We start from the raw sequence: 14,983 nt of genomic DNA on the forward strand, positions 1-14,983 counted from the left end.
AGTGGGGGGGTGGGGCAGAGCACCAACCTTGAGTAATAATTCTAAATAAGAGTTCAAGAGTTTAGTACCAGCACAAACATAAATGAAGAATAGTATTTTCACAGGAATAAGGGACTATAGGGAGAAAGAAGCACTCCATACCAGAATTTTTTTTTGGCCAATCCTGAGGCTTGAACTCAGGGCCTGGTCACCATCCTTGGACACATTTTGCTCAACTAGAGCTCTGCCACTTGAGCCATAGCACCACTTCTGGCCTTTTCTGTGTATGTAGTACCAAGTAATGGAATCCAGGGTTTCACGTATGCTAGGCCAGCACTCTACCACTAGGCTATGTTCCCAGCCCCAACCTGGCTGTCCTTTGTGACTCGACGGTGTATAAGTCTGTCCTCACCATAACAAGCCTGAGGAGGTCCGCAGCATTGCCTCGTTCCTCCTCTGTTCTGGAATCCTTGACTGTCATTTCCTGTAGCTCATCTTCCTTCTTTAGAATATGATTTACATAGTCCTAGATCAGCAGAATAAAGCAAATAGATAAAAATCAATAACAAGGAGCCAGGAGTGTGGCCTAGTGGTAGAGTGCTTGCCTAGCATGCACAAAGCCCTGGGTTCCATTCCTCAGTACCACACACACAGAAAAAGCCAGAAGTGGTGCTGTTGCTCAAGTTTAAAGTCCCAGGTCTGGCACACACAAAAAAAAATTACTAACAAGGTGAGACACCAGCAGGATAAACATCGATTTAAAATTCTAGGGGAAAACTGGGTATGTAATTCACACTGTTTCACTAGCAGTTACTTGTCTGGCAATCTGGGGAGCCCTTTTCTTAGGAGAGCAATAACAAAAGATCTGGAAAGTCATGAGCAAAGCTCTGTGTGTGTGTGTGTGTGTGTGTGTGTGTGTGTGTGTGTGTGTGTGTTGGTACTGGGGTTTGAACTCAGGACCTCATGATCATGCTTGGCTTTTTCACTCCTGGAGCTTTACCCCGTGAGCCACACTTCCACGTCTAGCTCTTCACTGGCCAATTGGAGATGAGCGTCTCATAGACTTTCAACCTGTGCTCCTCAGATCTCAGTCTCCTGGGTAGCTATGACGAAAGGCATGAGCCTGCAGTGTATTAAATACTTTCTATCTCTCAACCTTCTCTTGTGGATGTCTGACACTCATAGGTGGCACCAAATAGAATGAGATCATTTGGGGGTCCTCAGGAAGGGTTCCCCTTGTTGTATCCTGGGTCCAATTACCTTCAGGGAAGTTTGTAGCTGCAGCTTCACCTCGTCCTTGATGATCTCGTGCTGGAAGAACTGGCGGATCTGGAGCACGTCAGGGCCCTTGAGGATGGGTGCAGGGACGCTCACAAGCTGTTTCGTCTCGATGCAGAGACCCTTCCAAATGTGGGTGCCAAAAGGTGGCCCTGGAGTTTTGCTCTGGCAACAAAGCATAAAGGATTCACCCAAGACTTTAGACTGCATCGACAATGGCTTTTTCTTTGTTGGCTGGGCGCTTAGGATATAGTTATTATGCAAGGAATTGATACAGGGACTCTTGACCTTGGGGTTAGGGGTGGGGTGGCATTGGGGGAACGTGCTAAGCCCACGTGTGGCCCTCAGCCCTCAAACAAAATGGCAAAAGCAAAGGTGAAGGAAGAAAGAAATCTGTTCTCTGTGGCCACACTGAGAGAGGGGCCTGGAGTTCCAAGCCCTGTCTCTGAGGAGCTAACTAGAATTTGGGGTTACATAGGGAAAAGAATGAAAGCTGGAGGACAAGAAGTATGCATAGTCAAGCAGTTATGATCAAAACGAGGTCTAGTGGATTGTTAATAACAGGATCAGCCATGAAGAGCCCAGGGGACAAGATGGACGTTGGTCCTGCCTTGGGGAGGGGGAATTGACTGTGACAAGGTGTTTATTGATCTGTCCTGTTGTTCCTGAAATCTGTGATGAGTGAGGGAGTGGTGAGGAGTAAAGTCTAATCAGTAGGAGATGGATGGAGTCATAGCTTCTGGCTGAAGATGCAGAGTCGTCATTTGGTTGTCTAGTACAAGAAGTTGTCAAAGTTGGTCGCTGACAATCTGAAAGTCATGACATATTCACAGGTATTTTGGTGACCCTTGTCTCAGTGCCTCAGCCTTGAAAGGGGAGGATGAGCAGTTTGAGATGAGTGCTTTTCACATTTGGCCCATCACTGTGGGCACAAATCAGCAGAACTGACCCAATGTTTTAGGTGGCAAAGGAGACAGATACAAAGTGGAGGCAGAGATTTCAAGCTAAAGTCAGCTTTCCTTTACCTCCCGGGAACATGTAGGCCCAAGAAAGGTAGTGCTTCTAGGAAAAGCAGCATCTGCCTCCCTATTAATGGCTTGCTCATTAGGAATGAGAGAAAAAGAGAGAGGGAGAGGGAGGGAGGGAGAGAGAGAAAGAGACAGAGAGAGAGAGAGAGAGAGAGAGAGAGAGAGAGAGAGAGAGAGAGAGAGAGAGAGAGAGAGAGAGAGAGAGAAAGTTTAAAGACTTAACAGAGAGAGATCCTTGCCATCAACAAATTCTGAAAATTAAAAAAAAAACTGGTAATAGAGCAAGGGTTCCTTTATATGAGTCTGCATCCAAGTATGTAGATTCTTTCCTTTCCCTTTCTTTTTTTTTTTTTGCCAGTCCTGGGCTTGAGTTCAGGGCCTGAGCACTGTCCTTGGACTTTCTCAAGGCTAGTGCTCTACCACTTGAGCCTCAGCATCACTTCTGGCTTTTTTCTATGTATGTGGTACCGAGGAATCGAACCCGGGTCTTTGTGCATGCTAGGCAAGCACTCTACCACTAGGCCAAACTCCCGGCCTCCTTTCCCTTCCTTTTTCCTTCTTTATCTTTTTCCTTTCTTCTTTCCTCTCTTGTCTTTTCCCCTTTCCTTCCTCTCTCCTTCTCCCTCTTTTTCTTTCCCTTCCTCCTTCCTTCCCTCTTTCCCTCCCTTTCTTTCTCCCTTCCTTCCTTTCTTCTTCCCTTCTTTCTGTCTTTTTATCTTTCTTTCCAACAGTACTGGAGATTGAATCTGGAACTTTACCACTTACACCATACCCCCAGTTCTTTTGATTGTTTAGTTTGTGTTTCAGACAGGGTCTTGCACTTGCCTGAGCTGGCCTCAAACTGCAAAGGGAGAAACAAAAGGCATTGCCAGGAACTTTTGGCTCATGCATGTAATTCTAGCTACTCAGGAGACTGACATCTGAGATTGTGGTTCAAAGCTAGACCTGGCAGGAAGTCTGTGAGATTATTTCCAATTAACCAGCAAAAAGTTGGACATGAAGGTGTGACTCAAGTAGTGGCAGAATGCCAGTGTTGGGCTAAAAAGCTCAGCGACATCAGGTAGGCCTTGAGTTCAAGCCTTAGTTCTGGCACACACACACACACACACACACACACACACACACACACACACACACACAGAGTGAAAAAAGGGCAGGAGGGAATTATGTAGTAATCACAATTGCGGAGAGGAACAAGCTGCATCATGGGTAATTTAGAAAGAATAATACTATAGGAAGATGTTCAAGCTTGTAATATAGAATAAAAGATAAAACAGAAACCAGCCAGACAGGTTCCTCTAAAATTCAGTAGTCACATCTTCAAATGTCAAAAATCTTCAAATCCAAGTCCATTCACAACTTATTGAAAATATGTGAATATGGCTGGGAGAGGACCTGAGGATCTAGTCCATGGATGGATGCAAATCAAGTAAGTGCAGAAGAAAATTCATACCTCCACAGAGGGGAAGGTGTCCCATGACCTTGACCGGAGATTGGGCGGAACCACGCTATCTAATTCCTTCTTCAGCAGCCAGGGTGATCCTTCATGGAAAGGGCGTAGGACTGTGATGCTCAGGGTACCTGGCCCAGAGAGAGGTATTAAATTATTCTGACCAATTCAACAGCATTCGTTCAAGTTTTGGTATTTTGAGAATTTCCTTAGGAACTACCTTGGACCATACAAAGGCCAGTGAGTTGCAGTGATTTGGAGTTAGGACCCTGTAATCTGACCAGGTGAGACTGGTTAGAGCAACACAAAATATCAAAACCAAAAACACAATCCTGGCTGGGAATTTGGCCTAGTGGTAAAGTGCCAGGGCCTACCGGCAGCAAATTGGGGTTCCTGAAATAGGGGGCAGGGACTGGAAAAAAAATAGAAGAGAGACAAACACATCGGGTCCCGGAGGTCTGCAGCCCAGGTAAAAACTGCCGCCTGTTTATTCTCCACTCCAGCTTCTCTCCCTTCTTGAAACCCAGGGAACTTCCAGGTGTTACATTCATATGGTAAATCTCAGGTCATTTAAACAGAATAAGGCCAGAAAACAATAAGACAATAAAGCCACTGTCTGATGCAAATCAAGGTACAGTTTGATTCCACTCTGGCTCCCAACAGTAGAGTGCTCGCCTAGCAAGCACGAAGACCCGGGGTTGATTTCTTGGTACCACATGCATAGAAAAAGCTGGAAGTGCTGCTGTGGCTCAAGTGGTAGAGTGCTAGCCTCGAGAAAGTCCAAGGACAGTGCTCAGGCCCTGAGTTCAAGCCCCAGGACTGGCAAAAAAATAAAACAATCTTTTAAGGGATCACTCCTTTGATTAGGAATTCACAAATAATAGAGTAAGAGTTCATGTGCTGTGTGACTGTCTTAGTTAAGGCACTGGAGGAGTGTTTGAGCGTGTGTTATCAGCTTGTTGCCCCTGAGTGGTGGCTGCCTTGTGAAACTGACTTCCAACACTGTGGCTTGAGAAACAGCATAGATATCAACATGAATTCAAATAGCAGGTGGAAGGCGAAGAGCGGTGAAGTTACAAAGGGAGCCCAGGGGAGGCGCTAGAGAGCCTGGCGGGGCGGGTAGGGCAGCTTGCTAAGTGCTCCCAGAGCGCTCCAGGGCCAGCAGGGGTGGCTGTGTACCTGGCTGTTCCTGTATGGGCTCATGGAGAACCACGGTGGTCGAGTCTCCATAGGCCAAGGACAAGTATTCCTCTATGTCACTATCCCGCAGAAGTTCCAGCCCTGATCCATTGGCATAAATAACAAAAAACCTGTTTAGAGACATAAAAAGTGAAATCACTGATAGGCTGGGATGGTAGAGTGCTTGCCTAGCATGAACAAAGACCCGGGTTAGATTCCTCAGTATCACATATACAAGAAAAAGCTGGAAGTGGTGCTGTGGCTCAAGTGGTAGAGCTCTACCCTTGAGAAAGCCCAAGGACAGTGCTCAGGCTCTGAGTTCAAGTCCCAGAACTGGCAAAAAAAGCAGGGGGGATTACTGAAAAGGATCCTGTGAAAATGCTTGCTGAATCAACTTGAAATTGGAAATAGAAGTTGTGGAGTCTTTAACTCCTGTATCCCACATGGAAGTGAGAAATCTCCCCCCCCCTATTTTAACCTTGTTAAAATAAATCCCTGATAAACCCCCCACCCTCCAGGAAAAGCTGTAGTATTGTTATTTTACCTTGGGACATGCTCCCCATAGATCTGCATATAGTTTTTTTCCAGGTGAACAGATGACAAACTCTCATAACCCTCTGTTTGTATATTCACCTCTTCTTCCAGTTTTTTTTTAGGCAACATAGTTGAGGCAGTCCCATCAGCCATGACCTAGGAGCAAAAATACACACGCAACCAGAAACAAAAAATAAACTACCACAATGTTCCACTTCCGCCGCTCTAATCTGAAACATTGAGAAAATCATGGTAAGCCTGATGATAAACTGTATTCATAAAGGTGAAAACCCCTGGGGTACCACAGGCTTGCGCCTGTCATCCTAGCTACTCAGGAGGTTCAGCTCTGAGGACTGAAGTTCAAAACCAGCCTGAGCAATAAAAGTTCACAAGACTCTTCTCTCTAAGAAAAACCCAAAGTGGACTTGTGGCTCAAGTGGTAGAGCACTAGCCTTGAGCACAAAAGCTCAGGGATAGAGCCCAGGGCCAGAGTTCAAGCTCCAGGACACACATACACACATACAGACAGACAGAGACAGACACACAGAGAAAAAGAAAAAAGATACTGACATTGAAGATTTCTGCCTAAAGGGGAGGGAAGCATATGTCCACAGTGACACCACGCAAACGGCTTTGTTGCCACAACCCTTCTGGCTCACATGGGTGCTCTGTACCTGGAAGGTGTTTCCTTCAGGGTCCAGGACCTCACAGAGCACCTCAGAGTTGTGCCTCATGATGTACCAGCTGGTCCGGAGCTGCTCGCGCTTCTGGAAAGGGTGGTAGATGTTGCTGCTTGCTTCATGAAAGTACGTGGCTGAACAGTCTCTGTCGATATATAGGCAGCCCGTGTTGGGGGGTAACACCTGGAAGGAAACAAAAGACAGAAAAACATTGAATTTTTTTTCTGGTGCCAGTACTGGGATTTGAACTCAGGGCTCCTTACTCCTGCTGAGCCTTTTCTGCTCTAAGCTGGTACCACTCTACCACTTGAGCCACACTTCCACTTCTAGATTTTGGGGAGGGGTTCACTGGAGATAAGGGTCTCATAGGCCGGGCAACCGGGGTTCTCACCTGTCATTCTAGCTACTCAGGAGACTGAAATCTGAAGACCATGGTTCAAAGCTGAGATCTGAGGATCATGGCTTTGATTAACTACCACAAAACCAGAAGTGGTGCTGTGACTCAAGTGGTAGAGTGCTAGCCTTGAGCTGAAGAGCTCAGACACAGTACCTAGGCCCAGAGTTCAAGCCCTATGACAGGCCAAAACAAAAAAGTCTCTGAGTCTTTCCTGCCCCAGGCTGACCTTGAAATTCCGTCTCCTGATCTCAGCCTCCAGTGTGGCTAGGATGAGATGTGAGAGCCACCAGCATGGGGCAGGCAGAACCTACCTTGTAGGTGCCCTGTGGCTTTGCAATAATGGATGTCCCATCTCCAAAGGTGGCACAGCAGCTGCTATCCTCGCAGTTTGTGATGATGGTGGCATGGCGTGAGCTTTCTATCCGCATACACTTCACTTTTCTCGAGACAGGGCTTGAACCTTCAGCTACGAGCAAAGGAAAGTAAGCCGGTCCACAAGGATGCATGGGTTAGACAACGGGTATCAGGCTGATAATAGTAATAGTAATAGTAATAATAATAATAATAATAATAATAATAATAGCAATTCAAAGCTCTAACAGGCCCAGGTTTGCACTGCATAAGTCTTTTTTGGGATGATGTCATATTTTTTTTAAAATTTATGTGTGTATATGTATGTCCAGGAGTGATGGTTCCAACTTTCTGATGGTAAAGAGTTACAAAAGATGGTTATGTGTCTGACAATAAAACATACTTGTTTCTTGATCAGGAGAGGGAGAGGGGCAGTCTTCGTATACTTGATAAAAGGTGGTGATTCTGGTGCCATCGGCGTGGTCCACTATCCGAGTCCCATCCTTCTTTTGCACAATGACTACTTTGTCTTCTCGAGTGGTCATCACCTGGACACCCAAAGGCAGAGCATGGTCACTAGGTCTCATAGCGTGTCCAGATTCAGCCTGCTTGTACGCCCCACAGAGTTCAAAGGTGACCTTGTTCTAGTCCTGATTATTTAGTTACAAGGACTGGGTGGCTCATGTCTGTAATTATAACTACTTAGGAGGCTGAGATCTGAGGGTCATAGTTCAAAGTCAGGCCAGGTACGAAAGTCAGTGAGACTCTTAACTAGCAAAACCATGGAAGAGGAGCTGTGGCTCAAGTGACAGAGCACCAGCTTTGATTGCAACCTTGAGCAAAAAAAGCTAAGGGACAAAGCACCCAGACCCTGATCCAAAACCCCAGCACTGGCACAACAGACAGACCAAGAGACAAAAACAAAGAAACAAGAAAACAAGGGCCAGTTTTTAGCTGACCTATCCAATCTATCACTTTCCACAATACTGAGGCAGACAGTACCCCATTACATTTAACAGATGAGGAAATGGAGGCTTAGAGAAGTTAGGAAACTTGCTTAAGTAAGAGGCAAGATGCATCTAGTCACGTCAGGACTGGAAGAATCTGGCCAAGTGTCAGGACAAAGGCTTCTAGGCCTTGTTTCCTAGGCCAGTAGAGGTAAGACAAGCATGTCATGAGATGGGCTGCAGCCGGTCTGTCCTCCCTGGTGGTGGAACTATACGTTGGCTCACAGATGCTAGGCAGGCCTCACGCAGCTGGACCGTACTGGAGACTGGTGAGGCTGCAGCTGCACTCTGCTCAGCTGGTCCTGCATGCATGTATGCATTCCTTCTGTGGCTGCCATGCATGCTCTGGGAACCTCAGGAGTTCCGGAAGCCATGTGCATGGCCTGGGGCTCCCCCCATGGCATCCCTTTTGAGCACTAGTCCATGCTGTCGTGGGTGCAAGTCTGTGTGGGTACATGGGTTTCACTGTCAAGTTTAACCATAATCTCTTTTGTTGAGGTGGAACATGTTGTCATGGACAAGTGGAAGAAAGGTTGGAGAAGAAAAACAGCTGAATCACATCTGGCAGAAAGACAAGGGGTAATCCCTGTGCCAACCCGTTAGCTTTCAGACCTTGTTTTTTTTTTTTGTCGGTTGTGGGACTTGAACTGTGGGCCTGGGCACTGTCCCTGAGCTCTTCAGCTCAAGGCCCTACCCCTTGAGCCACAGCCCCACTTCTGGTTTTCTGGTGATTAATTGGAGATGAGTCTCACAGACTCTGCTATTGCTATGATGATTCTTTCAAGCGCTTGGATATCAATTGGTTTATTCTTCCCTACTGGTGTTAGGAATCACTGAGGAAAACTGGAAATTTGTTCACTAAAAATGTAATCAAGCTTACAAGTTAAGTCAAACATATTGTGTTATGAACTGCTTAATTCTACTTGTAAATGTGTGTGTGTGTGTGTGTGTGTGTGTGTGTGTGTGTGTGTGTGTGTGCTGAGCCAGGTCAAAATATAGATATTTAACAATTAGCTAAAACTGATTATCTTCCAGACATTTTCCTGTATGCTGTCTTAAGATGCTCATGATTTAGACTATTTTGCAGTGTGCCATTCTCAGCCATACCGTTTCATTGACGGGGTCCGTGGCCTGAAAGGATAAAAATGGGACCAAGTTTTGAATTCTTTCCAATCCTTTGGTGCCAATCCGCTTTCCATCCGGTGTGGTTGTGTACCAGATGCCTGCATGACTCTCCATGGCCGTGACCACTGGTGGTACCTCTGGGGGGTGAGGCTCGTGGGGTTCATTCTTATGTGCAGATAATTGATTTTTGTGACCTTTGCCTGGGGAAGGAAAACCAAACAGCAATGTAGCTAAGTTATCCAGTAGGCCAATGAATTCCTGCTTGGATAAAGCAATAGAAGCCTACACCACAGTCCAATCATTGAAATGATCAGAAAAACAAAGAACATTTAATGGGTTGGGAATGTGGCCTAGCCTAGTGGTAGAGTGCTTGCCCTAGCATGAAGTCATGGGTTTGATTCCTTGGTACCACATGCAAGAAAAAGCCAGATGTGGTGCTGTGCCTCAAGTGGTAGAGCACTAGCCTTGAGAAAGTCCAAGGACAGTGCTCAGGCCCTGAATTCAAGCCCCAGGACTGGGGCAAAAAAAGGAGAAGAGGAAGAGGTAGAGTAAGAGGAAAAAGAAGAAGAAGGAGAAGAAGGAGAAGGAGAAGAAGGAGAAGAAGAAGGAGAAGGAGAAGGAGAAGGAGAAGAAGGAGAAGGAGAAGGAGAAGGAGAAGGAGAAGAAGAAGAAGAAGAAGAAGAAGAAGAAGAAGAAGAAGAAGAAGAAGAAGAAGAAGAGGAGGAGGAGGAGGAGGAAAGAAATATAGAAAGAAGTTGAAACAATTTAATGTTTATCAAAGAAAACATTGTAATAAAAAATAAAAGATGTGCACTGGGAGTTTGGCCTAGTGATTAAAGTGCTTGCCTAGCATGCACGAAGACCCGGGTTCGATTCCTCGGTACCACATACATAGAAAAAAGCTGGAAGTGGTGCTGAGGCTCAAGTGGTAGAGCTCTAGCCTTGAGAAAGTCCAAGGACAGTGCTCAGGCCCTGAGCTCAAGCCCAGGACTGGCAAAAAAAAAATAAAAATAAAAAAAAAATAAAAGATGTGCTATGTGAAGTTATTTCTTTACTCTTTTTTTCCCTATGGCTTATCACCTGTTGTTGCTGTATCTGACTTTGGTACCTGATATATTGTATATGCATTTATTTGTTTATTTGAATCAGGGAAAGGAAGGGGAAAAACAAGATGATGAGACAAAGGACAATGGGTAAACCACAGTAACAGCGATATTCACAGGATAGTACAACTTGGGAGGGGGGGTCGGGAGAGGGAAAATGGGAGAAATGGTCAAGAGGTAATATACTCACTACCTTAGGAATGTAATTGTAATCCCTCTATACATCACCCTGACGATAAAATAAAATATGATGTTTGAAAATTAAACATAATGAAAATATATAACTTATTCATAAAATGAGTAAAAACCCAATAAATACCTTTAAGCATTTAACCTTACTGATAATCCACTAGTAATGGATATATTAATTATTTGTCAAATGGAATAAGACAGGGCAGGTAATGTCTACACAGGCAGAGGTGTGAAGAAACAGGCATTTTTCTGAGCTGTGGTTCTAGGATGAATCAGAGCCACTTGGGATTTTGATTATTTTAGACCTTTACTGACTCCATTGGTATCTCCCCTCTTTTAACCTTACTACAGGGCTCCCCTTCTAACAAAAAGACCCCAAATATCAGGGAATGTTTTTCATGCCTCGATGCCCAGCTGAATCTACTCAATAAAAAATGAAGAGTGGATAGCTGAGAGTGAAGTAGGAAGACACACCCTTCTTGGATGAAGAGAGACCCTTGAAGCCAGCTCCTGCCTTCATCCCCTTTCTGCTTTGGAAGTTGCTCCATGAAAGCCTCAAACCTGCAGGTCATCCACTTCCTTAAAACTAGGGGCCAAGACCAGAAGGACTACCCAGGGCCTCGTACTCTGGCTTGGTTTTTTCTCCTCAAGGCTGATTGCTCGACCCCTTGCACCACACCTCTACTTCTGACTTTTTACTAGTTAACTGGAGAAAAGAACGTTTCCCAAAACGTTTCCCCCCCAGGCTGTCTTTGAACCATGATCCTTAGATCTCAGCCTCCTGAGTGGTTAGGATTAAAGGTGTAAGCCAACAGCACCTAGCTAATGTTCATTATCTATTGCTGGAGGGGTGGGGAGGGGGAAGAGGGGAAGCCATTTATGAAATGATGTGTGGTTCTGGATTGGACATGAAAACACCATGTGTGTTCCTATAGCTGCTCATGAATGGGTTCAGAGCAGTGGAAGCATTGAGAGGATACACCCTATCATTAGGACTAGAACCGACAGAGAGGATTTGCTGCTTACCCTTCTTTGTGATGACAATCTCTGAGGGGACTGTTTCTGATTTTTGCTGAGAAGCTGTGTCCACCATATCCCCATTGTGGGGGTTCGTGGACGTCTCGAGAAAAGCACAGACAGGACCCGAATCTGGACTGCTGCTCACAGCACCATCTGCAAAGAGAATCTAAAGGGAAGACAAAGGTTGCTCTTGTCTCCAGGAGCAAGGCTGAGGCTGGTTAACAAGCCCTGCGTGTCAGCTCTTTGGGGGTTAAAACAGTAAGATGCACCAGGCCGTGTGCTAAAGAATATAATATGGATTCCTAATATCCATTTACCCATTGTCCTGTTTGCATTTCTCTCTATTTCCTACCTGTGGTTGGATTAGTTTATTTTTCCATTCATCACCCTTCTCCTAGGTAACTGGAAAATCACATGGACGATTTTCAGTTGTTCAAATGATTACATTTAAAATTGTTATCGCTTGTTTCAGTATTTAGTTTCTGCTAACATCTGTCTCTAGGCAATGCAGATGACTCTGTGATCTGTATCCATGTGTATCCATTGAACAGGAGGGAAGGCTAAGGTTGATCTAGTTCTTATTCTTGTGTAGCTAATTGGTTCTTTTAATGCTGGGACTGGGGCTTGAACTTAGGACTTGGGTGCTGTCCCTCAGCTTTCGCTACTCAAGGCTGATGCTTCACCATTTGAGCCACAGCTCCACTTCTGTTTTTTTTTTAACACATAATTTTATTATTATTAAGGTGTTGTTCAGAAAGGTTAACATTTCCTAAGGCAGCAGTGTGTACATTTCTTTTTATTTGTTTGTTTGTTTTTCAATCCTGGGGCTTAAACTCAGGGCCTTGGCACTGTCCTTGAGCTTTCTCAAGGTTTTAGCTCTACTACTTGAGCCACAGCACCACTTCTGGATTTTTCTGTGTATGTGGTATGGAGGAATCGAACCCAGAGCTTTGTGCATGCTAGGCAAACAGTCTACCACTAGGCTACACTCCTGGCCTATGTGTGCATTTCTTTTTGGAAACTGTCACCCCCTTCTCTTCTGGCTTTTTACTGGTTAATTGAGATAAGAGTCTAAGGAGTTTTCCTGCTCTGGGTAGCTTTGAGCCCTCAATCCTAACATTTCATCTCTTAGGACTGAGTGACTGCCTGAGCGATTCCTACTTACTCTAATCTATTCTATTCTGGTATTCTATTCTACTCTATTATCTATTCTATTCTTCTAGTTTATTCTGGTATTCTACTCTATTATCTATCCTGTTCTGTTCTATTCATCTAGTCTATTCTGGCATTCTATTCTGTCCTATCCTTTCTGTCAGCTCATCTTCACATGGAACAGTAGTTTGTGTGGCATCCTCTTACCTGGGTAGATCCATCCAGCATATACTTGACCACAGTGCCTTGGCTGGTGATGACTCTGGATGCCTCCAGCTCAGGGGGCGGCATCACGGTTTTATAGAACTCATAGTGCTGTGCCCTCTGGGGGTAGCTCTGACGAACTGTGATGGCCCAGGTCCGTTCCTCTTCTGTGGCATTTTGATCTTAAACACAAGAACAGAGCGAGTCCATTATACTGGAAAACTGGGAGATGCTGTCAGGCCTGACTTGTATCTTCTTGTCTAATTCCTTTTGTCTGCATCTGCTGTTTCCATGTCAGGGAAGATGGCCCAGAAAGCTGTTCTCTACTGACCTTGTCACACTTGGATGTATGGATAATGACATCTGTTTGTATGAGGTAGGGCTTTTCTCCATTTCAATGCTGATAGGGAAGTCCTCCAAGACAAATTAGGGGAAGAGAGCAGAGGTTTGCCATCCTAGATGCTCCCTGTTTCCCTTTGTGTCTGTTTCTCACCTTTCAGTAAACCTCTGCCCCTGCATTTAAATGCTACTCATGTCATCCATTTGCCCAGAGTCCTGGACAAGTTCCTCTCTGCCACTCTCTCAGTCATCATCTTTTGAAATTAACACACTTCTGTCTGCAAGCAGGCCCAGTTCTCTGATCACTGTCCTGCTGTCAACTGGTAATTAAAGAGAGAAACTCATACAGAACTCTAAACACTATGTGATTACAGAGAAATTCTGGCAGGAAGTACCCACTCAAGTTCTGCTTACTGAATAATTTCCTTTTAATTTATAATTGTATTCATTTATTTACTTTTTATGCAAGTACTGGGACTTGAGCTTAGGGCCTCAAGCTCTCCCTTGGCCTTTTCAGTCAAGGCTGGTCCTCTACTACTTGAACCACATCTATACTTCTGGCTTTTTTGGCTAGAGATAAAAATCTCATGGATTTGTCTTTCCAAGTTGGACTTCAAACCATGATCTTCAGATCTCAGCCTCCTACGTAGCCAGGATTACAGATGTGAGACGTCAGCACCTTAACTGGTTTTGATCAGATGAGAAAACACAGTCCCAAGATAGCAATAATTGAAATAACAGAATCATGCACTTAGTTTTCTCAGGGCCAGCTTAGAACTTACGTTTGATTCCAGTGGCTTTCCCACACTGCCTACCTCTACAGCAGTAGCAAATCTTCATGTAAACAATAGTTTTGTCCAGGCCCCAAAGCAGAAACACTGTGTTTTTAAGGAAGCTTATTGGTCCTCATCTATCCACCCCAACATGTTAGCACTGATGGTACCGGCAGAATAATGCAATAGAACAGAATCCATCAAATTACACACTGATATATGATAAGCAAGACTGATTTTTCAATCTATCAGGAAGAATGATATTAAGTGGTTTTCAGAGAAATGAAAGAACCTGAATTACTACTACTACTACTACTATTATTATATTTTTGCCAGTCCTGAGGTGGAACTCAGGGCCTAGGAACTGTCCTTGGGCTTTCTCAAGGCCATTTCTCTACTACTTGAGCCACAGCATCACTTCTGGCTTTTTCGTTTGTGGTTCTGAGGAATCAAACCCAGGGCTTTGTGAATGCTAGGCAAGTATCTACCACCGGGCCACACTCCAGGCCCCTGGAAATACTATGTGATGTGACATAGGTCAGGATCAGAGAGACAAATGGTGCATTTTTTTCTCTTATGCAAACAATAGATCAAAACGATAAGTATATACAAGGTCACAGGCATATGCACAACAAATTGACTAAAGTTTGGTGAATGCATGGGAGAATTCCAATGATGTAACACCTCTGAGCAAATTATGGCTTAACCAAAGAAATACCTGGAAGCTGAAATATGTTTTGCCAGTTGGAGGGGGGAGGCAGGGATCAAGGTGAGAGCATCAGGCAAACAGAGAGAGAAAGGGTGGATGCATATATTCATAATATTTAATGTACATAAATGAAAAATGGAACTAGGGGGATGGGTGAGGTTGAGAGAGGGAGGGAAAATAATGAAAGGGTGACATTAAGGTGTATTGTCCTCGTAAACTGACATGCTGAAATGCCTTTGAACAATACTTAAAGATAATAAAAAATGAGAGAAAGAAACATAAATGAATTTTCACCATTCTATTGTGGCTCACTGTCCCCTGTCCTTATCAACCAATTGGCTATTCCACCGTGGTCCTCTGGAGAGGCAGGAAGATTTTAGAGCACCGTGGCTCATCACACCATGCCCATATGAGGCATCCTAACCTCATCTCTTAGGATCTGGGGTCTTTGTGATCCCAATTTCTCATTATACTTTGCTTGGA

General features: G+C 44.7%; 1 protein-coding gene across 5 annotated transcripts in view; it reads right to left on the bottom strand.

The window, feature by feature from the left end:
- Spag17 (sperm associated antigen 17) overlaps positions 1-14,983 on the bottom strand; it is a 128,955-nt gene that overhangs the window by 21,170 nt on the left and 92,802 nt on the right. For all 5 annotated transcript variants that reach the window (XM_090334105.1, XM_090334104.1, XM_090334103.1 and 2 more), the window contains 11 exons: positions 12,683-12,861; positions 11,330-11,489; positions 8,991-9,208; positions 7,280-7,424; positions 6,837-6,991; positions 6,123-6,311; positions 5,459-5,604; positions 4,915-5,045; positions 3,739-3,866; positions 1,240-1,422; positions 392-505 (listed from right to left, as the gene is read on the bottom strand). In XM_090334105.1, coding sequence (XP_090190231.1) covers positions 392-505; positions 1,240-1,422; positions 3,739-3,866; positions 4,915-5,045; positions 5,459-5,604; positions 6,123-6,311; positions 6,837-6,991; positions 7,280-7,424; positions 8,991-9,208; positions 11,330-11,489; positions 12,683-12,861 — 1,748 coding nt within the window. The remainder of the gene's footprint in view (positions 1-391; positions 506-1,239; positions 1,423-3,738; positions 3,867-4,914; positions 5,046-5,458; positions 5,605-6,122; positions 6,312-6,836; positions 6,992-7,279; positions 7,425-8,990; positions 9,209-11,329; positions 11,490-12,682; positions 12,862-14,983) is intronic.

This window comes from Megascapheus bottae, chromosome 6 (assembly GCF_031878675.1).
Source record: "Megascapheus bottae isolate mThoBot1 chromosome 6, mThoBot2.hap1, whole genome shotgun sequence".
Lineage (NCBI taxonomy): Eukaryota > Metazoa > Chordata > Mammalia > Rodentia > Geomyidae > Megascapheus > Megascapheus bottae.